This window comes from Lissotriton vulgaris, unplaced genomic scaffold (genome assembly GCF_964263255.1).
Source record: "Lissotriton vulgaris unplaced genomic scaffold, aLisVul1.2 SCAFFOLD_867, whole genome shotgun sequence".
In the NCBI taxonomy this organism is placed as follows: domain Eukaryota; kingdom Metazoa; phylum Chordata; class Amphibia; order Caudata; family Salamandridae; genus Lissotriton; species Lissotriton vulgaris.
The window spans coordinates 572,622-597,437 of NW_028249106.1; the positions used below are offsets into that span (position 1 = coordinate 572,622).

A 24,816-nucleotide genomic window follows, 5' to 3' on the forward strand; every position below is an offset into this window, starting at 1 on the left:
TAAAGGACACCGACACTGCAAAATCCATGGGTGCCTTGCAGTCCCAGCAGTTTCGGAGTGGGTCCTTTCGTCGCTCCAATGCTAGAGGCACCTCAAGGGGCCAACTTTCGCAGTCAGCGCAGTTCTACAAAAGCAACACCCAGACTACTTATGCCAACAAGGGTCGAGGTGGATACCGTGGCAACAAGGGCAGAGGACGTGGCAACAACAGCTCCAGGTCCTCTACCGCCAACAAACAGTGACGCATTGTCACTGCCCCCCGACCACACAACACCGGTCGGGGGAAGACTCCGGCAGTTCCTGCCCGTGTGGAAGTCCATCACCACGGACAGGTCGGTCAGAAAGCTTATCCAATTTGGTTATAGTCTGGAGCGCACATCCACTCCACCCAACATACCCCCAAGGCACCGTCCTATGTCCGGCGAGCACTTGCACTTATTGCAGCAGGAGGTCAGTCATGCAGCAAAAAGGGGCAATAGAGCTCATGCTCTTGCAGGAAAGAGGCTCAGGAGTTTACTCCCTGTACCTCCTGATTCCAAAGAAGGACGGATCCCTCAGGCCCATCCTGGATCTCAGGCCCCTCAACTTTTACATCCTATCAGAGCGTTTCCACATGCTAACACTGCAGCAAGTTCTCTCACTGCTTCAACAGGGGGACTTTCTGGCTACTCTGGATCTGAAGGATGCGTACTTCCACATTCCGCTACATCCTTCACACAGAAAATACCTCAGGTTCACCATCCAAAACCAGCACTACCAATTCAAGGTTTTGCCTTTCGGGGTCACCACGGCACCCAGGGTATTCACAAAGTGCCTGGTGACGGTAGCGGCGCATCTGAGACGTCAAAACATCCACGTTTACCCCTATCTGGACGACTGGCTCATTCAGGCGAAGTCGGCCCAGCAGTGCGCCGACCACGTGTCCCACACCATTCACCTCCTGCACGATCTGGGATTCTCACTGAATTACCCAAAATCCCATCTCCAGCCCGCCCACATACGGCAGTATCTGGGTGCGACCATAGACACTCTGGCGGCCACAGCCCAGCCAAATTCAGTGAGAGTCGGCAGCATTCAATCGCTGATCCAAAAGTTCAGACCTCAACACTCGCTTCCAGCAAGAGTGTTCATGCAGTTGATAGGCATGATGGCCTCCTGCATCTCCATTGTCCCGCACGCCAGACTACATATGCGTCCGCTTCAGGAGTGCTTAGCACGTCAATGGACTCGGGCTCACAACCAGTTGAAAGACCTAGTGTTGGTGAGCGGTCGGGCATACAACTCTCTGCATTGGTGGACTCCACGAAACCTTTGCAAGGGCCGACCGTTCCAGGAGCCTGTGCCAGAGATTATCCTGACCACGGACGCATCTCTCCAGGGATGGGGAGCGCATGTACTCCAATACACTGTGCAGGGACTGTGGACGCAGCAACAGGGGAAGATGCACATCAATATTCTGGAACTGATGGCGATCTTCATGGCACTGAAGGCTTTCAAAGTACATCTATGCAACAAGGTCGTGTTGATTCGGACAGACAACATGACGGCAATGTACTACATTCAAAAGCAGGGAGGCACACACTCTACGCAGCTGTCTCATCTGGCTCAGAGCATGTGGAAGTGGGCCATTCAGAGGAACATCTTCCTCATGGCAGAGCACCTCCCAGGCAAGGACAATCAGATGGCGGACCTGCTCAGCAGGCACAGCCACCAGATGCACGAGTGGGAGATACATCCATCAGTACTCCAGCCGTACTTCCAAAGGTGGGGTCATCCAGAGATAGACCTGTTCGCCACAAGGGAGAACGCAAAATGCCAAAGGTTCGCCGCCAGGTTCCCACACCCACAGTCGCAGGGCGATGCGATATGGATGAACTGGTCAGGCAAATTTGCGTACGCTTTTCCCCCAGCACCTCTGATACCGCTGGTGGCACGCAAGCTCAGGCAGCACTCGATGACTCTCATCCCAGTTGCTCCAACGTGGGTTCGCCAACCATGGTACACCACGTTTCTAGAACTGTCCGTGGTACCGCATCAAAGGCTACATCTCACACCCAGCCTTCTGACGCAGAGCCATGGCGACATTCAGCACCCAGATCCGCAACAGCTCAACCTGGCGATCTGGCTCCTGAAGTCCTAGAGTTTGGCTACCTAAACTTACCTCCCGACTGCATGGACATCATTCGGGAGGCGAGGAAGCCCACTACTAGAGCCTGCTATGCGGCAAAATGGAAGCGGCTTGTCATTTATTGTGCGAACCACAACATTAACCCGCTGAATGCTTCTATTCAGAACATCATCTGTTACCTTTTCCATCTGTACAAGTGTAATCTGGCCTATACTTCCATTCGCATTCATCTGTCTGCAATGGCCACTTATCTCCAAAATAGACAGCACCTTTCACTCTTCAAGGTGCCTGCCATCAAATCTTTTTTAGAAGGCCTCAAACGAGTCATTCCACCACGGACTCCACCAGCTCCTGAGTGGAACCTCAATGTGGTTCTTACCAGGCTGATGGATCCTCCCTTTGAACCACTGCATTCCTGCGAGATTCAGTTCTTGACATGGAAAGTGGCTTTCCTCGTAGCAATTACATCACTACGGAGGGTTAGTGAATTACAAGCCCTCACAATCCAAGAGCCATTTATCCAAATTCATTCCAACAGGGTAGTGCTCCGCACTAATCCTAAGTTTCTGCCCAAGGTTGTGTCTCAGTTCCACATCAACCAAACAATCAAATTACCTGTTTCCTTTCAAAATCCTGAATCATTGGCGGAGCGGATGCTCCATACCCTTGACGTTAAACGGGCCCTAATGTATTACATTGATAGGACCAAGGATTTTAGAAAAACTAAGCAACTCTTTGTCGCCTTTGCACCACACCACAAAGGTAACTCTATTTCCAAGGCTGGTATTGCTAGGTGGATCGTTAAATGTATCCAGATCTGCTATCTACAAGCTGAGAGTACTCTTACCATTCCACCAAGAGCCCACTCCACCAGAAAGTTGGGGGCCTCTATGGCATTCCTTGGAAACATTCCTTTAGAAGACATATGTAGAGCAGCCACATGGTCTACCACACACACATTTACTAAGCATTACTGTGTTGCTGTGCACTCCAAACAGCAGGCAGCTGTAGGGCAGGCTGTTCTCAAGACACTTTTTCAAACTGCTGCAGCTGGCACGGGCGGCCGCCGCTAATGGAGGGACTGCTATTTATTCTATGCACAGATATGAATTCAGCAGCCCACATGCCTCGAACCGAATATGCTACTTACCAGTATGCATCTGTTCTTGGCATGTAGGGCTGCTGACATTCATATCGCCTGCCCTCCTCCCCGGCGCCTGTAGCAGCTGCAGTATTCACATATGCTCATAGCATGGTCATCATTCACTGAGTTTCACTCCATCTTGGCCACAATGGCTAAAAACAATCTGGGGATGGAGTCGATGCCCATGCGCACTGTAGTCCAGGGGAGGAGCCACCTATCTCGTGATACTTCGAAGACTCTTCCAGGACAACAATGTGCAATCCTCCGGACCCAACACTAGGCGGCGATCTATGCACAGATATGAATGTCAGCAGCCCTACATGCCAAGAACAGATGCATACTGGTAAGTAGCATATTAGTTTCTTGCCTTCTGCTTCCCTGATTGTTTTTTCTTGCCTTCGGCTCCCCCAGTCCATTCATCCATCCCCCCCACTCCATCCATCCATCCATCCCCCCCACTCCATCCATCCATCCCCCCCCCACTCCATCTATCCATCCCCCCCACTCCATCCATCCATCCACTCCATCCATCCCCCCCCCACTCCATCCATCCCCCCCCCACTCCATCCATCCCCCCCACTCCATCCATCCCCCCCCACTCCATCCATCCATCCCCCCACTCCATCCATCCATCCCCCCACTCCATCCATCCCCCCACTCCATCCATCCCCCCACTCCATCCATCCCCCCACTCCATCCATCCCCCCACTCCATCCATTTATCCCCCCACTCCATCCATCCATCCCACTCCATCCATCTATCCTCCTACTCCATCCATCCATCCCCCACTCCATCCATCCCCCACTCATCCATCCATCCCCCCACTCATCCATCCATCCCCCACTCATCCATCCATCCCCCCACTCATCCATCCATCCCCCCACTCATCCATCCTTACCCCCACTCCATCCATCCTTCCCCCCACTCCATCCCACTCCATCCATCCATCCCCCCACTCCATCCATTTATCCCCCCACTCCATCCATTTATCCCCCCACTCCATCCATCCCACTCCATCCATCCATCCCCCCACTCCATCCATCCATCCCCCACTTCATCCATCCATCCCCCCACTCCATCCATCCCCCCCACTCATCCATCCATCCCCCCACTCATCCATCCATCCCCCCCACTCCATCCATCCATCCCCCCACTCATCCATCCCCCCACTCCATCCACCCCCCCACTCCATCCATCCATCCAATCCATCCACTCCATCCATCCATCCCCCCCACTCCATCCACCCATCCCCCCACTTCATCCATCCATCTATCCCACTCCATCCATCCCCTCACTCCATCCATCCATCCCACTCCATCCCACTCCATCCAGCCCACTCCATCCATCCATCCATCCATCCCCCCAGTCCATCCATCCATCCATCCCCCCACTCCATCCATCCATCCATCCCCCCACTCCATCCATCCATCCATCCCCCACTCCATCCCCCTACTCCATCCATCCATCCATCCCCCCACTCCATCCATCCATCCATCCCCCATCCCCGCACTCCATCCATCCATCCCACTCCATCCATCCATCCCACTCCATCCATCCATCCCCCTCTTCATCCATCCATCCCCACTCTATCCATCCATCCCCCACTCTATCCATCCATCCCCCACTCTATCCATCCATCCCACTCACTCTATCCATCCATCCATCCTTCCCCCACTCCATCCATCCATCCCACTCCAGCCATCCACCCCCCCCACTCCATCCATCCATCCATCCCCCCCACTCGATCCATCCATCCCCCCCACTCGATCCATCCATCCCCCCACTCGATCCATCCACCCCCCCACTCGATCCATCCACCCCCCCACTCGATCCATCCATCCCCCCACTCGATCCATCCATCCCCCCACTCGATCCATCCATCCCCCCACTCGATCCATCCATCCCCCCACTCGATCCATCCATCCCCCCACTCGATCCATCCATCCCCCCACTCGATCCATCCATCCCCCCACTCGATCCATCCATCCCCCACTCTCGATCCATCCATCCCCCCACTCGATCCATCCATCCCCCCACTCGATCCATCCATCCCCCCACTCGATCCATCCATCCCCCCACTCGATCCATCCATCCCCCCACTCGATCCATCCATCCCCCCACTCGATCCATCCATCCCCCCACTCGATCCATCCATCCCCCCACTCGATCCATCCATCCCCCCACTCGATCCATCCATCCCCCCACTCGATCCATCCATCCCCCACTCGATCCATCCATCCCCCCACTCGATCCATCCATCCCCCCACTCGATCCATCCCCCCACTCTATCCATCCCCCCACTCTATCCATCCCCCACTCTATCCATCCCCACTCCATCCATCCATCCCACTCCATCCATCCCCCACTCCATCCATCCCCCCACTCCATCCATCCCCCCACTCCATCCATCCCCCCACTCCATCCATCCCCCCACTCCATCTATCCATCCCCCACTCCATCTATCCATCCCCCACTCCATCTATCCATCCCCCACTCCATCTATCCATCCCCCACTCCATCTATCCATCCCCCACTCCATCTATCCATCCCCCACTCCATCCATCCCCCACTCCATCCATCCCCCACTCCATCCATCCATCCCCCACTCCATCCATCCATCCCCCACTCCATCCATCCATCCCCCACTCCATCCATCCATCCCCCCACTCCATCCATCCATCCCCCAACTCCATCCATCCATCCCCCACTCCATCCATCCCCCACTCCATCCATCCAGCCCACTCCATCCATCCATCCCCCACTCCATCCATCCCACTCCACCCATCCAGCCCACTCCACCCATCCAGCCATCCATCCATCCCCCACTCCATCCATCCCCCACTCCATCCATCCCACTCCATCCATCCATCCCCCCACTCCATCCATCCATCCCCCCACTCCATCCATCCATCCCCCCACTCCATCCACCCATCCATCCTCCCACTCCATCCATCCCCCCACTCCATCCATCCATCCCCCCACTCCATCCATCCATCCCCCTCACTCCATCCATCCCCCTCACTCCATCCATCCCCCTCACTCCATCCATCCCCCTCCATCCATCCATCCCCCCTCCATCCATCCATCCCCCCTCCATCCATCCCCCCGCCATCCCCCCACTCCATCCATCCATCCCCCCACTCCATCCATCCATCCATCCCCCCACTCCATCCATCCATCCATCCCCCCACTCCATCCATCCATCCATCCCCCCACTCCATCCATCCCCCCATCCATCCATCCCCCCACTCCATCCATCCATCCCCCCACTCCATCCATCCATCCATCCCCCCACTCCATCCATCCATCCCCCCACTCCATCCATCCATCCGCCTCACTCCAACCATCCCCCTCCATCCATCCCCCTCCATCCATCCCCCCTCCATCGATCCATCCCCTCTCCATCCATCCATCCCCCACTCCATCCATCCATCCCCCCACTCCATCCATTCATCCCCCCACTCCATCCATCCATCCCCCCACTCCATCCATCCATCCCCCCACTCCATCCATCCATCCCCCTCACTCCACCCATCCATCCATCCCCCCTCCATCCCTCCCCCTCCATCCATCCATCCCCCCTGTACCCATCCATCCACCCCTCCATCCATCCCCCAGTCCATCCATCCATTCATCCCCCACTCCATCCATCCATTCATCCCCCCACTCCATCCATCCATTCATCCCCCACTCCATCCATCCATCCCACTCCATTCATCCATCCCACTCCATTCATCCATCCCACTCCATTCATCCATCCCACTCCATTCATCCATCCCACTCCATTCATCCATCCCACTCCATTCATCCATCCCACTCCATTCATCCATCCCACTCCATCCATCCATCCCACTCCATCCATCCATCCCACTCCATCCATCCATCCCACCATCCATCCCCCACTCCATCCATCCATCCATCCCCCACTCCATCCATCCCCCCACTCCATCCATCCATCCATCCATCCCCCCACTCCATTCATCCATCCCCCACTCCATCCATCCCCCCACTCCATCCATCCATCCCACTCCATCCATCCATCCCACTCCATCCATCCATCCCACTCCATCCATCCATCCCACTCCATCCATCCATCCCACTCCATCCATCCATCCCACTCCATCCATCCATCCCACTCCATCCATCCATCCCACTCCATCCATCCATCCCACTCCATCCATTCATCCCACTCCATCCATTCATCCCACTCCATCCATTCATCCCACTCCATCCATTCATCCCACTCCATCCATTCATCCCACTCCATCCATCCATCCCACTCCATCCATCCATCCCACTCCATCCATCCATCCCACTCCATCCATCCATCCCACTCCATCCATCCATCCCACTTCATCCATCCATCCCACTCCATCCATCCCACTCCATCCATCCCACTCCATCCATGCCCCACTCCATCCATGCCCCACTCCATCCATCCCCCACTCCACCCATCCATCCATCCATCCCCCCACTCCATCCATCCCCCCACTCCATCCATCCATCCCCCCCACTCCATCCATCCATCCCCCCACTCCATCCACCCATCCCCCTCACTCCATCCATCCATCCCCCTACTCCATCCATCCACCCCCCTACTCCTTCCATCCATCCATCCCCCCTCCATCCATCCATCCCCCCTCCATCCATCCATCCCCCTCCATCCATCCCCCCTCCATCCATCCCCCCTCCATCCATCCCCCCTCCATCAATCCATCCCCCCTCCATCCATCCATCCCCCCTCCCTCCATCCATCCCCCCTCCCTCCATCCATCCCCCCTCCATCTATCCATCCCCCCTCCATCTATCCATCCCCCCTCCATCTATCCATCCCCCCTCCATCCATCCCCCCTCCATCCATCCATCCCCCCTCCATCCATCCATCCCCCCTCCATCCATCCATCCCCCCCCATCCCCCCACTCCATCCATCCCCCCACTCCATCCATCCCCCCACTCCATCCATCCCCCCACTCCATCCATCCCCCCACTCCATCCATCCCCCCCACTCCATCCATCCCCCCACTCCATCCATCCCCCCACTCCATCCATCCCCCCACTCCATCCATCCCCCCACTCCATCCATCCCCCCACTCCATCCATCCCCCCACTCCATCCATCCCCCCACTCCATCCATCCCCCACTCCATCCATCCCCCACTCCATCCATCCACCCACTCCATCCATCCACCCACTCCATCCATCCACCCACTCCATCCACCCACTCCATCCATCCACCCACTCCATCCATCCACCCACTCCATCCATCCACCCACTCCATCCATCCACCCACTCCATCCATCCACCCACTCCATCCATCCACCCACTCCATCCATCCATCCCACTTTATCCATCCATCCCCTCCACTCCATCCATCCATCCCCTCCACTCCATCCATCCCCCCACTCCATCCATCCATCCCCCACTCCATCCATCCATCCCCCCACTCCATCCATCCATCCCCCCACTCCATCCATCCATCCCCCCACTCCAATCTCCATCCCCCCACTCCATCCATCCATCCCCCCACTCCATCCATCCATCCCCCCACTCCATCCATCCATCCCCCCACTCCATCCATCCATCCACCCACTCCATCCATCCATCCCCCCACTCCATCCATCCATCCACCCACTCCATCCATCCATCCCACTTCATCCATCCATCCCCTCCACTCCCTCCATCCCTCCATCCCCTCCACTCCCTCCATCCCTCCATCCCCTCCACTCCCTCCATCCCTCCATCCCCTCCACTCCATCCATCCATCCCCTCCACTCCATCCATCCATCCCCTCCACTCCATCCATCCATCCCCCCACTCCATCCATCCATCCCCTCCACTCCATCCATCCATCCCCCCACTCCATCCATCCATCCCCCCACTCCATCCATCCATCCCCCCACTCCATCCATCCATCCCCCCACTCCATCCATCCATCCCCCACTCCATCCATCCATCCCCCCACTCCATCCATCCATCCATCCCCCACTCCATCCATCCATTCATCCCCCCACTCCATCCATCCATTCATCCCCCCACTCCATCCATCCCCTCACTCCATCCATCCCACTCCTTCCATTCATCCCACTCCATCCATTCATCCCACTCCATCCATCCATCCCACTCCATCCATCCCCCACTCCATCCATCCATCCCCCCCACTCCATCCATCCATCCCCCCACTCCATCCATCCCACTCCATCCATCCATCCCACTCCATCCATCCATCCCCCCACTCCATCCATCCCCCCACTCCATCCATCCATCCCCCCCCACTCCATCCATCCATCCCCCCCACTCCATCCATCCATCCCCCCCACTCCATCCATCCATCCCCCCCACTCCATCCATCCATCCCCCCACTCCATCCATCCCCCCCACTCCATCCATCCATCCCCCTACTCCATCCATCCATCCCCCTACTCCATCCATCCACCCCCCTACTCCTTCCATCCATCCCCCTCCATCCATCCATCCACCCTCCATCCACCCTCCATCCATCCCCCCACTCCATCCATCCCCCCACTCCATCCATCCCCCCACTCCATCCATCCCCCCACTCCATCCATCCATCCCACTCCATCCATCCATCCCACTCCATCCATCCATCCCCCCACTCCATCCATCCATCCCCCCACTCCATCCATCCATCCCCCCACTCCATCCATCCATCCATCCCCCCACTCCATCCATCCATCCATCCCCCCACTCCATCCATCCATCCATCCCCCCACTCCATCCATCCATCCATCCATCCCCCCACTCCATCCATCCATCCCCCCACTCCATCCATCCATCCCCCCACTCCATCCATCCATCCCCCCACTCCATCCATCCATCCCCCCACTCCATCCATCCATCCCCCCACTCCATCCATCCATCCCCCCACTCCATCCATCCATTTCCCCGACTCCATCCATCCCTCCCCCGCCCCACATTCCATCCCTACCCCGCCCCACACTCCATCCCTCCCCCGCCCCACACTCCATCCCTCCCCCGCCCCACACTCCATCCCCCCCCCCCCCGCCCCACACTTCATCCCTCCCAGCCCCACACTCCATCCCTCCCACACTCAATCCCTCCCCCACCCCACACTCCATCCCTCCCCCGGCCCATAGCATAACAAAACATAGCATAACAAAACATAGCATAACAAAACATAGCATAATAAAACATAGCATAATAAAACATAGCATAACAAAACATACCATAACAAAACATAGCATAACAAAACATAGCATAACAAAACATAGCATAACAAAACATAGCATAACAAAACATAGCATAACAAAACATAGTATAGCATTACAAAACACAGCATAGCATAGCAAAACAAATCAAAGCATAGGATAGCAAAACAAAACATAGGATAGCAAAACAAATCAAAGCATAGGATAGCAAAACAAAACATAGGATAGCAAAACAAAACATAGCATAGCATACATCATCACTCCGCACCACCACGGCATCACTCAGGGGCACCACAACATCACTATGCGCTACCACAGCATCACTGAACGCCACAGCATCACTCGTTCGCCATCACATCACTCAGCTCCACCACAGCATCAGTCTGTGCAACCATTCACCAACACCTGGTTAAAATATGTTCTCTCAATGTTTCAAGCTTTATAACAAATGTAACAAAAAGATGTTAATATTTCACTTGTGTTCTTGGATTTTCGTCACAATAAAATACACTGAACATAATCTTCACAAAAAGTTATTTACAAAACTTTAAGCTATTGCCGTTATAAATTACAATAACTTTTTAAGTATTAATTATTTATAAAAAATTAAAAACCATTGTTATTTGTATTATCAATACATGTAAGTCACGTAAATACAACACATTGCATTACAAATGCTATAGGTGTCACATTTGCGAAAGTTATAACTATTGGCATTGTAAATGACAAAGCTATTAATTTTGTTACTTTCAAAAACAAAACATGAATAAAAAAAATTCATTTACAATACCAATAGCTCAAACTTTCCTAATGCGAGACCTATTGCATTGCAAATGCTTGTTTAGAGAGGTTTTTGCACGGGAGGGATGTCCTGCTACTTTAATTTCGGATAATGGAGTACAATTGGTTTCTGCAGAAATGGAGAATTTCTTGAAGATTTGTTATGTTAAACATATTTGCACATCGCTTTATGAACCTCACGAGAACGGACAGGTTGAGCGCTTTAACCGAGTGTTAAAGGGTTTTGTTGCTGATGCAGTCAAGGAGAAAGGGGATTGGTTGAATGTCATTAGAGAAAAATGATGGATCACTCCGCACACTACCACGGAGGTTAGTCCTTTTAAACTTAAGGGAAGGGGCCCAGCTTCTGATATTTGTCCGTGGTGGTTTAAGGAAAAGTGTAGGAATGTAGGGGAGAACAAAGTTGATATTCAGTAAGTTGCCAATAGAGTTGTTTGTAAGCAGGACAAAGCTTCTTCGTGGTACAACAGCAGGTGGAAGACAAGAGAAAATGAGTTGGAAGTTGGTGATTGGGTCAGGATTCTGAAGCCGTGTCTGGTTGGTAAGGGCATGAGTAAGTATGGCAGACACATTCAAGTTAAAAAAGTGTTCAGGAATACTGTTGTCACCTAAGATGGTAAAGTTTGGAACTCTAGGAAAGTAGCTAAGTGTCCTATACAAAATACCAATCGATCCCAGGAAAACATAATATGTAATGATAAGTTTTGTCATGAACCAAAATATGATTCTGTTGCATCTAGAATCAAAAACAATGTACGGGTCAGAAATAGGCCCATTTCCTTGTGAGATTATGTGTAACCATTCATTTCCATTCCTTTCTTTTTTGTGTTCATTTGTAATGGAGGAGATGTGTTACATTTCTTATCCAGTGTTTTTACATTATTCATATGTACATTAGTGTGTTTCTTTAGGGCAAGAGTTTATGTTTCTGTATTAGTTCTTGATTCTAAACAGAGCTTTGCTAATGTAGCATTCTGTAATTGGAAGGCAGTTGTATCCTGCTGCTATCCTGACAGTAGCTATGCTGTGCTGATCTTCAATAAACCTTCTAAAACTTTTTAACTGAATTCTTACAGACACCCATTCTCAAACTGTATGTACTTGGCATATGGGGAGATGTGGAACTTCAGAGGGTTATTTGTTTGTATGTTGGGTTTAATTATGCTGGGGTTGACCTATATGTACCTCTATGTATTGTATTTTAATTGCATTTTTATAGTGCTTACTACCCCATACAAGGCGGCAAAGTGCTTTTTCAGCAAGTAGCACCCTACTCCGGAACTCATGAAGGATTGGTGGTGAATTAGTATAGTGAACATTTTAAAGTCATTTGAGTGGTGGATAGGGATTAGTGGTGAATTAGTATAGTGAAAATATTAAGGTCATTTGAGTGGTGGATATGTTAGTCAGTTATTGGGATTGAGAAGGATAGTGTAGGGATAGAGAAAGGAAAAAAGTTTGCATTTATGTACTGTTTAACATGTATTGAAAAAAGTATTTGAATGTTTCACAACAGAAGTAAAGATTTGTGTATTCATTAAATAAAGAAGTGAATATGTTTTGATAACTTAAATATGCATGGATCATTTTCTAATTCAGATAGGCTTTGAAGAAATACTGGTTAGACGATAATTCCTGTGATTACAAATAGGCAACTTTGTTCATCCCAAATGTGAGTGTCCACGCTGGATGCCTGTTAGAGGGGCAGCAGCAGGTGTCTTGTGCCTGACCTAACTGGTTTTGTAGTGACTCCCAATCCCAAACTGTATATACTAAACATATGGGGAGATGTGAACCTTCAGAGGCACCTAAGTTGTGGCCGATTGGGACTTATATTGCTAAAACGAAATGTGGCCCTGCAATTGGGGGCGGTAGACGCTCTGGCACTGGAAAAAATATATGGATTGGTGTATCTTGATGGAAAATATGATTATAAAATCAGATGATGTCCAGAAAAATGGGACAATCTGGACCCAGTGGAATTCATACAGAGGATATTAAATTTGGGACAGCATGGCAAACTGACTGTGGACGGGGGAGCCTTGTATTGAACTTTGAGATGAATTCAAAAAGAATATGCAGTGTTATCCAGTGTCTCTCAAAATAATGCAACAAATAAATGGTACTAGGCATTGTGTGCACAGATGTCCGTTTCACTTTGTTTAAAAAACAATACAATTATTTTCCAAAAAATAATAAGAATGTCTTGAAGGGGAGTTATCTTTTGCTTTGGTGCCACCTCCTTTATCTGCCCAACCTCGGGCAGATGTATTATGTCATTCAGAACCCTTCAGTGGAATGAATCCCTATAACTTAAAGCTAACTGTCTGTAATTCTATATTTAAACCCTCAACTAATAAATCACTGAGTGCTGAAACAGTTGTTCTGAAAGATTAATATTAAAGGAGAGCTATTATTTAACTTTCTAAACCATTTTTCCAAAGCTTGCCTTCAGTTGCCGTTGAATAAAGGGATAATTTACTGTTCTAATTCCTCTATTCCGGTATTGATTGTTTTGACTAGATGGAGAGCGGACGGCAGAAGAGAAGGAAATAGAAGATAAATCTCAATCAAAATCTATACGAGAGCGACGGAGACCCAGAGAGAAGCGGAGATCAACAGGGGTTTCCTATTGGACACAGGATGTAAGTTTGTGCATTTCTAATATTTGTGTCTTGGCGATGTTGCAAAGATTATTATAAAAAAAAGAAAAATGTTGATACTTTATATCCAAAAATAGAATTACACAAATACGATTTTCTGCCTAATATCTGACCTAGAACTAAGACCATATCTTTAGCTTTCTACAGGCATTAGATGGATGTGTGCTGTATAGGATTCCTTAGCACATATTTCAGCTCAATCAGGACTATTTATGTGAACTACACATTTTAGTCCACATAAAGGCAGTACTAAAAATGTTAAATAACACTTATTTTTTGTTCAGATCAGAACGCAGCTGCTTTTAGATACAACAGTAGAGAAGATGAAGCCTTTTGATTATAGCGATGTACAGTGGCTGTGGATTGTTCCATTGATTCAGTCAACAGTTTGATAATGCATATAGAATCACAAATGTTTCCTATGATTAGAAAGCCTCTACATTGCAGATAACGCAGCGGTTGTAGACGTAAATTGTTTGTTGCACAACCCTTCCCAATGGAAGTTACAATAATGGCCTACAAAGCACTAATATATATTTCTTAACACATTACAGCTTCATGCAAGGAGCTAGTCCAGAGGGTTGCACATCACACATAACCCTTCAAGTGTCCGAGATTTTCCATGGTCAGGCTCAGCGCGGTCTCTAAAGTCAGTGACTGCACAGGCTCTGCTTTTAGCCAGCAGATCTTCCCCACAAATTACTGAGGCTTTGGACTACACCCGATCCCTCAGGTTACAGGTCTACAGTCTTCTGTCACAGAGAGAAAACCTATCTTTCCATTAGAAAAGATCTTACAGGCTCATGTGTTTGAAAGCAGATCTGTGAAGCTAAGATGCCCGAACCTGTTGGTGTATGCACCACATAGACTTTAATTGAAATTCACAGACTGATAATATAACTGTGAACACCAACTGGAGTTTATCAGCAAGAGGAAAGACAATCCGATAACTGCAAACCCCCCAGATAAATGTACGAATATTTGTTGCTTTAAGTTGTAAAGTGTACTTTTACCCACAAGAGTATCCTTTCTTATTATGCACCACAATATTCTGGATAATCACTTGTTACCTTTCCTGAAGCTTTTTGTGAAGCTAGATGCACAGAATGCAAGCCACTGTTCCGAAAGTATGATCATAATGGTGGCATTTCAAAGTTTAGAACTGAGGAAGGTCGTATTGTGGAATTGTCACTAGTTGGTTCTCTTATTTTCTGGAGGTTATTTTTCATGTCCCTGCCACCATTTTGCACACATTACTTCTTGGTACTTTGTGGGGTTTCCCTTCATTGGTCCCAATAATTTTATAAATCTTCGACTCAATTGATTGGATTAAATGAATGCTCTGCTTTGACCTCTGCATATGACACCTTTGTAATAATCCCTCCTGAACAGTTGCTCAAGGCAGTCTGTCTAGCCTTGAAGATTGGCTTTTTGCGTTTCAAACATTGGTAAACAGCAATTTGGTTTAGCATAACAGATGTAAAACCAGGCTACTGCTCGGATGAAAAAATAAACGGGCCAAAACGTTGTTTTACTCTTATCACTGGGTCCTTATCCTATGACACTAGCAACAGTCAAATCCCTGCGTGTATTCCTAGATGGAGACCTCTTCCTGGATTCCTAATTTACCACAATGCCCTCCTCATGCTTTCATGTTTTATCTCCTAGCATGAGTCTTGCAATTTCTGCCAAGCTAATCACAAAACAAAGCAGGTTCGGCATACCGTATTGTAATAGTGCTCATCTTTGACTACCAGGGAATGCTCCGGGGAAGCTCCAGCAATTTCAGAACTGTGCAGCTATAGGTTAACAGGATTTTCTTTATTGTTAACCAGAATATAACATCAGCGTATCCTCAAAATACAACTATTTTCTTTTTTACATCCAATAAATTAAAATAATGTCAGAGATCACAGACAAACATCACCCAATACCGCTACAAATATTTGAGGACTTCTTTGATAGATGTCAGAGTGCCATCATGAAATATTGCGCAGAACAAAACACTGTAACAATACCTAGGATACCCGTCAAAATAAAAATAAAAAATCCCCAGAACACTGCCATATAAGTCTCATTGAGAAATGAAATACACCAAGGCTGTTAAAAACCATACTAAATTTAACACAGCATGGAGAACTGCCATTCATTAGTGTCATGTTTCTTCTTATTCAAGCCACATGCAGGGTATAACAATGAAGTCGGCACAATGCAAGCCAACGCTAGGGGCAGTTGAATAGCACTGTCTGTGTAGGGCTAAGGCAGGGATGAGATAGGATGATGTTTTGGGGTTGTAAGGTACTCTGGTGGGCCCACAGGGGCCCAGCACACATTCTGGCAGCACCATGGGCAATATTTGTGTGTACACATAATAGCGGCACATAAGTATGACAATGTGAGGCAACTGAATCTCTCTGGTTGTCCAAAACTGCAGAAAGTAACTTGCACTGCGTTGGTTGCCGGCATAGGAATGGTCCAGTTCCTTCTGCTCTAATGGGGAAACTGGTGGGAAAGAGAGTCAGAGGACTTTGGCAGTCTATGTTCGCATGTCAAACTTATTAAATTCATGTGTCACTATACTTTGTTGCCATGACATGCATCTGTCAGGGCAATGAAAACATTTTCCTATGGTGAGTCCTCCTAGGAAAGACCTCCATATCCAATCAGAAACAACCAATTTGTCACTAAATTTAGTGATGGACTGCTCATAATATGCACTCTGTGCCAAATTTGTCATCCAATCGGTAGATGTCAGAACAGTTGACTATCCCCAGTAATGTAAGCAATGGAAGGTATGCCACTGACCAACTGTGGTTTTGTACAATCATATTGGGCAAGTCTAACGTCTTGTGACTTCTAGTCTGGTATGTTTTTGGACGGATATCCAGGATTTCTCCCATACTGCTTGTCAGTGTATTTGGAGTGAAGGGTCAGCGCCACAGAAAAGGGAGAAAATCACAATTTTAGTGAGCAAATCTATGAGAGTTATAGGAGTGTGGTAGCCCTTCTCAATAGTTTCATGAGAGACCAGTACCAATTATGCAGTATATTCAAGTAGATTGAATGTTGATTTCTGTGCTACAGAAATGGCAGAGGATGCAAGAGGGAGATTGCTGTACTGTTCCTATGTAGAAGGGGGAAGGTTTTAGCTGGCATGACCAAAGGTGTTCGACTGGCACCTTGGGGCATCCATTGTGTTGGATGTATTTGCCTCACACACCCCGAAGGATGTCATGCTTCATCATCGGCGTTTGCTCCTCGTCGGGGAGGCGGTGCAATCCCCGACGGGCTCACCTCAAGAGGGGCTCTTTGGCGGAGATCTTTTATCCAACAGCCTTATGGTGAAGTGGGGGTGTGTGGGCAGGATGGTGTGTGATGATGGTATAGTTGCTAAAATGTAGCTAGGGGTACCGGAATTCACTTTATTCTGGGGGTCCCCTGGCTGCAATTAAAACGTGTGGCTAGCTTACTAGGTGTCAACAGATTAGGTTGAGTGACACTAGAGAAGACTAGAGATCAAAGTGGTCGACATGTTTCTCGCATAGGGTCAAGTTACCCGCGATTCATCAGGACCTTACAAAAAGTGAGGTGTCCGCTGATCAAGAGATCAATCTTCCTCCCTCCTCTTTGACAACTACAGAAATGGCAGCAATGTCCTCAGGGGTGCAGTCTTTCTGTAAGGTTATTTGCCAGTCAAGTCTTGTAGTGTTTTAAGTAGGTTGGAAAGCGTATTAAATAGGCCAGATACGGTCTTTTTGAATTTCTTCCATGTCCGAAGACATTTGAGGACTAGTGAAACAGTTGTACATCTGCATAGGGCTGAGATTACTCCTCAAGCAATGTGACCGCTACAGATATTACCAATTAAACATGACCCAATTGGGATTTGGATGTCCCCTACATGGCAAATGGGCATGCACCCCACCCGTTTGTGAAACTGATATTCTGACTTTTTATTTGGTCTAAACATCACGCTAATCTAGCATGTTCGTAGACGCCTTGTCCTGTCCCTGGTAGTATGACTTGCCTCATAATAGAACCATAATGGGCTTTGAACTGCTTCCATGCCCTGGATAAATCACATAGAGCAGTGGTGGCAGAGTAGTGACTTTTGTGTGTATCATGTGTTTGTTACTAGGACTCTCTGTGATGAGAGTTTGAGTATTCAGACCTGTGGGATCCATTTTGTATTTCAACTGGTTTAGTGTCACGAGATGGAGAGAGGTACAGCTTCCCCAGTCAATGAGTAATGGATGGCTGTAGAAACATGTCTCTAAGTTGGAGAAAGAGAGCTCTCAAAAGACTGGTTTCAAACCAGAGGGTTAGAACAATTCCCAAAATCCAAACTCCAAAGGAGGACGCTAGTAACATTATTTATTTGGTTTCAAGACAGAAAATCAAGGATAAGTGACTACAGGATGGTTCATCCAAGAACAAATGGATCACTTATTGTATGTATGAGACCATGTACCGCTGTACTGATTACAACTACTGTGCTGAACAGGATGGTTCATCCAAGAACAAATGGATCACTTATTGTATGTATGAGACCATGTACCGCTGTACTGATTACAACTACTGTGCTGAATAGGCATAGAGGGTATTGAGAAGGCCCATGACACTCAACCAAGTACCAGGCCACATTTGGAAGAGGGATTCAGATGTCCTAAAGCATACCATTCGGATATCATGACATTTGTGTTGCAAGCAGGTATCAGTTGGGGGGGTGGGGGCGGGGAGGAGTTTTCAGTCCTGAAATATACTTGCTGTGGTTAAGCTGAAGCTTCTCAAAGTAGAGGAGATTATCTCTGATGCCATTGGCACAGTCTTCACACTAGTGTGGGTGATATGGTGTACCTAATCGCCTGATTTGAGGTAGAAATCATTGGCACGTCTGCTTTGGATGATGTAGGGATGAGAGAGAAGTAGGGTGCTGTATCTTTCTTGGTTACTGATCTAATTTCCCCTGGTTTATTACCAAGACCAGAAGTCTACATGACTTTGCCAATGTCCGCTGTGTTGACCAGAGCACAGGCTGCATGTCAATATCAGGAAGAGACTAGGACTACCCCAGATTTACATTGTAGTGAGCGGATCAGGTCAAGATCTGATAAGGCACAGGTTGTGGTGCCCCTAAGTCCTGCTTCAGAGGTAGAAGAGTAGCAGACACCAGAAGTAGGCCATGTGCTACAGCCTGGGTCACTGGATGGGCTGCATGGTTTATTAGTTTCTGGTCAACCTACCTCAAAGAAATTTCAGCTACCCTTTTCCGACTGCAGAATGAAGCCTAGCAGAAAGTGAGCAAAGAATTGGTTGGAAGACATGATTATGGCTGGAAAGATGGACCGATGTACAGAAAGCATGTGAATGTTGAGTGAGAAGCTAGCAAGAGAATGGTAATTCCTCTAGTGCACCGGAATTTCCTGTTGCACCTGGCTCATAAAGTACACTTTGCAGAACACTAGAACATAAAATGTTCCAGCGTAGGTTGGATTCTTTGTTCTGCTGCCCCGGGATGTGCTGAGACAGAGAGAGGTTCAGTAGAACTTGTCTTACTTGCCAATTGAGTGGTAAGTCAGAGCTTAGACCAAGTCACGGTAAATGCCACTGCCAGAAGTAGGTTTTCCATTTGAGCAGGTGAGCATTGATATTCTTGGTGAATTTGTTTCCTCTTTAGAGTCAGGCAACAAATATATTTTTGTGCTGGATCATGCCACTAGATGTCTAGAGAAGCAGTACCTCTGAGGAGCATAACTGTGAAAGTACTATAAAGGGCATTCCTAGGGATTTTTTTCTGAAAGTAAATTTTTGAATAACATGATTTCGGACTGAGTAGCAAACTTTGCCACCACCTACATGGGAGATGTGTGGGAGTAAGTTGGTGTGACCTACCCCCTCTCCATGTTATACCACCCACTTACAACCTGCAGACCAGTAGGTTGGTGAAAAGGTTTAACAAGATCTATAAGAGCTCGAAGGGAACTCTGATGAAGAACCTCACAGGGAATTGGAAACAACTTCTGCCATGTTTCCAATTTGCCTGCAGAGATTTTCCACTGAAACTAGTTGGATTCAGTCCCTTCAAACTTCAGTTTGGGCATTCTGCACATAGCCCACTCACCTCGGTCAGAGTAGGTTGGGAAAGCACTTCAGAGTCACCCTAAACTGATGTAATGGACTGTGTGATTGGCCCTAGAAGGTTGATGGTGCAATTCTCTGGTTACAAGACTTTGGGCAAGCCAAGAGCTGATGAAGGAATGGTATAATCAGAAAGTGATGCTGACTGGGTACAAAGGGGTTTAGGTGGTGTTGATTCAGACTACTATTTGTCCAAGAGCTTTGGAAGATAAGTGGTGTGTTCCACACAAGGCAGTGCAAAAGGTGTCTAAAGTGAACTAGTTGGTGGACAAAGTTGCACATGGGAGCCAAAGAAGATATTCTGTGTGAACTTAGCTCTGAAGAGACTTTACAGTAAACATCGGGACAATGAACGAGGAAGTTCAGGGAGTGAGTGAACCACTTTCTGACCTATTGCACAGTGATGAGAATAATGGGTCTGTAGAAGGGCTAAACGGTGCCCCTGTACTGACTCCTGAGCATCATAGAGTGTGTAAAGAAGTGCTGGGATCATTTTCCAATGTCTATTCCCTGACTCTTTTTTTGACGTAGATGCAGAGGATAGCTTGCCATCCCTATTCATTGAAGAGCTTGCTTTACAGAATGCTAGAAAAAGTCCAGAAGTGCATCAAAGCTGATGTTGGTAAAAATGGACTTGGCACTAATTGACCTTTCCTGTAGTCCTTGGACCAAGCCGGTGGTATTGGTATTTAAGCAAAGATCAAACCTGCACATGTGTGTGCTTACTGGACCCTCAGTGAGATAACCAAGATGAATGCACACCAGATTCCTAGAGATGATGAGCTAGTGTATTGGTTTGTTGCTGCTCGCTTCTCGTGTACCTTTGATATGAGCATTGACTTATGGCAGATCACATTGGCTCCTATTGGCAAGGGCAAAATAGATTCCCATTTAAAAACACGCCTTTTGGGTTCACAAATGCCCCTGCCTCTTTTAAGTCCATACTGAACTTTGTTCTCGCATGGCTGGTAGAGTTCTGTACGGCCTACATGAATGTCATGGTCATCTTCAGCAATTTTTCAAAGGACCGCATGGGGCACCTACAACAGCAAGGAGTAAAACTGAACATCAAGACAAATGCAGGTGGGCCAGTCCTCTGTAGTCTATCTCGGGCATCAGTGCGCAGTTGGAAGATCTGCCTGTTGGGTGGTAAGATCCATTATGTGTTGGAGTGGGTGGTGGCTACCTCCAAGGCGTAAAGGAGAGCATTATTTGGTTTTACTGGATGCCATAGGAAGTTTGTGGCCAACTTGGGTCTATAATTGTGTCCTTAATGCTTGCATTCAAGAAGCAGCCTAAGAAAGTGATTTGACTGCTGTATGTCCTTTGAGGAAATGAATACAGCCCTGTGCAATACTTCTTTGTTGAAGACGCCTGACTGTGTCAGTCGTTCATTGTACAGACTGATGCCTTCCATAAGAAGGTTGAAGCTGTACTTATTCAACTCAATGACCAGGTTAGAGAGTGTCCAGTCATGTTTGTTTAGCAAAAGACTGCTTTTTAGGGAATAAAGCAGGGTGGCCATTGAAAAAATGCTTTGTTATAGTGTGGACCATCAGGAGGCTCCAACCGTACCTATTTGGTAACAAGTTTGCAGTCAGAACAGATCACAACGCTCAAGTGATTGAGGACAGTGAATTGTGAGAATCTCAATTGCTGAAATGGTCTCATTATAAGGTCTAGAGTTCACAATGGAACATGTGTTGAGAAGACTGTTTCTGTAGACGTTGAAGTTGGAAAACTGTGACCATGCTGAGGTGTTATGTTTTGCAGGTTTGGGCATTATCAGCTGGGAGTGAATCCTGGCGCTGAGCAGAGGTGTGAATCTAGCGAAACCTGGGGTCTAGTGCTACGACTAGAAAGCTTCTTGTGGAATTGAAGAGAAAAGGAGGCTCATATGTGCAGCGGTAGAACGGTCCGCACTTTAGGAGCGATCTAGGAGAAGGCTCAATTGCCGTATGCCGTTTTCTATATGAGTGAGATGCGTGCAAGTAGCAGTTTGGATGAGCGGATGTGTCCAGAAAGTGTGTGAAAGTAGATGCGATTGTTGAGGTATGCTAGTCCAGTATTATGTAGTTCCTTGAAAGTGCGGGTGAGGAGTCTGAATTGTGCTAGTTTGTGTAAGGGGAGCCAGTTGAGCTCCTTCAAGTGTGGTGTGAGTGTGGTGTGGGATGTTGGCCGCCATGTTCTGAATAGTCTGTAGCCGTCAGGTGAATTTATTGTTGATCCTAGCAAAGAGTGCCTTCTTGTAGTCCAGCTTGCATATGACAAGGCTGTCTGTGATGGTTTTCAAGGTGTTGATTGGGAGCCATTTGAAAATCTTCCTCAGCATGTTCATGGTATGGAAGCAAAAGGCAGTGACTGCATTGACTTGGGCGATGATTTCTAGCGTTTGCTGTTGATGACGATACAAGGGTTCTTGGCATTAGCAGTGGGGTAGGAGTCAGTCCTAGTTCTTTTGGCCACCTGATGTCACCATGAAGTGCTGTTCCTGAAGATCGTGATTTAGGACTTGTGTGTTAACTGCAGACAGTTGGTCTTCATCCAGTGGGTGATATCTGATAGAGACATCTATCGGCAGATTCCTAACCTTAGAATATCCAGGAGTCATGCTGGATCCAGAAAACATTTGATAGAGCAATACCCTTGTGTGCCGGTAGGTGACATCGGTCAACTTTGCATGTTGTCTTTGCGTCGTCCGCGCCAGAATTGACATCCGCATCACCTATACAAAAACACGCTTGGTGCACTGATGTCAGTTATTTTCTTTCCGCGACACCTAGTGCAGACCTGTGAACAGAACTACCCTCTGTCACTTTTTGGCAGGCTTTTTCTTGACATTTAGGCGAAAATCATTGGTCGTTGTCGAAGAAGACTTCTGGATTCCAACTGTGTGGTGCCTGCCATCGCTCCATGTCGGCGGCAGATCCACACTTAGTTTGTCATGGGTGCCTGGATAGTGACCATGACTCAGTCGGTTTTTGACTGGCGGGCCATGACTCCAGAGACTTGAGGTTGCGGTCCCTAAAGCTGCTTACAGCCTAGCGTTCAACTCCATGCCGTTTGCCCTGGAGGTCATGTTTCCTGTCGAGGGTCCGGTCCGGGCACCGCTCCGGGAGTGCTAAATCCTCGTCCTCCCACTCGAAGTAATCGAGTCGGTCAGCAAGAGGCATAAGAAGTACAAAAAGTCGAAGGGTCCCTCCACGTCTCCCCCGTTTGTCACATTACATGACGGAGTTATTGGCGCTCTAGGCCTCATTCTGCAGAACCTGCACCTGAGTCTGCTCCACGCTTCCATGCCTTTCCTGGAGCCAGAGGGACACCCGTCCAGTTTAAAGACCTCTATGATGCCATTTGCCTCATATTTGGGTGACCTGACCCTCCCGGCAAGCCTTCGGGTCCTGGAGACTTGAATGGGCTCTTAGAGTCTGGCCGCTCCAGTGCTGATGCCCCCAATGGATCCGGTGGTGGATCCAGTCATTTCCCTGCAACCTTCCCTGGCACTGGTCCCCATGCTGTGACTCCTGGCGCCAACCACATTCTCATCCCTGACAACCCAGAGCCGGATCAACGCAGATTCCGGTGCCAATGGCACCCTTGGGTCCTAGGTCGATTCTTGAGCCTTATTTTCAGGGGCTAAGAATGGGAGGGGTCGCTGGACCCTTTACAAGACCAGCCTGAACACGAAATGGACTGATATGAGGAACTGGGTGAGGCCAGTGGTCTGGATACAACTCCACAGATTCTGGCCTGCTTTCTCCCTCTATTGTGTCTATGGAGGAAAGAGCTTCATATGCTATGGTGGTGAGACGGGCAGCCGAGGTCCTGGACCTTCTGCTCCCTTTGGTGGAAATCAAGACAAACTTCTTGACAGAGGTCCTGCAGCCGGTGTCTCCTCCTCTGAACCCCTCCTGCCTTTAAATGAAGCCTTGACTGATGTCCTCCTGGGAATTTGGGCGAAGTCCAGCTTGGGGGCCCTTGTGAATAGGAATTTTGCCCACAGTTGTCGCCCTGCATTAGGCGACCCGAAATTCCTCACCAACCATCCTACCACCGAGAGTTTGGTGGTCCAGGCCTCTATCTCACAGGGTGTTTCCAATTGCACCCCCAGACATGGAATCCAACAGTCTGGATAGTGGGGGCAAGAAGATTTTTTCTTCCGGTAGCCTTTCATTGCAGTCGATGAACACTGCATGCCTATTGGTGCTTTGCCAACTCCTTGTGGGAAACAGTTGTGCAAGTGCTGAAACAGGTTTCAGAGGAGGCCCTGCCTATTCCCTACCAAGTGGTATCGGACTGGAGAGATGCAGCAAAGTTCACCATTCGTTGTGCGCTTGACACCACGGATTCGCTGGGCAGAATAATGTCATTGATTGTGGCTGGTTGATGCCACGCCTGGCTGAGAACTTCTGGCTTTTTGGGATGTCCAGGCTTTCCTTAAGGACATGCCCTTTATCGGCACCCATCTCTTCAGAGACCAGGCAGACATTGCCCTGATGCGCTTTAATGACTTGTGGGCCCTAGCCTTTTCAGTGCCCACACATCCCCCATCTCGAAAGTTGACACTTAGTGCAATTTCTCGAACAATTCAATGGTATCCTATGGGGAAAACAATATTGCAGTTAACAGGTAAGTATCACACTTACAGTTCTAGTCTTTGGGACCAAAAGCCAGCAAGGGACAAGGGTCAGGTGAGTGCTGAAACTGCACCACCAACGGCACAGTGGTGACCGGCTGAAGAGGTCAAAATTGGAG

At 48.8% G+C, this 24,816-nt stretch overlaps 1 protein-coding gene across 1 annotated transcript in view; it reads left to right on the top strand.

Annotated features, from left to right (window-relative positions):
• Positions 1–24,816, top strand: part of PPP1R12A (protein phosphatase 1 regulatory subunit 12A) — a gene marked incomplete at its 5' end in the record, with an annotated part of 839,509 nt that overhangs the window by 559,427 nt on the left and 255,266 nt on the right. The window contains one exon of the mRNA XM_086950257.1: positions 13,784–13,905. Coding sequence (XP_086806383.1) covers positions 13,784–13,905 — 122 coding nt within the window. The remainder of the gene's footprint in view (positions 1–13,783; positions 13,906–24,816) is intronic.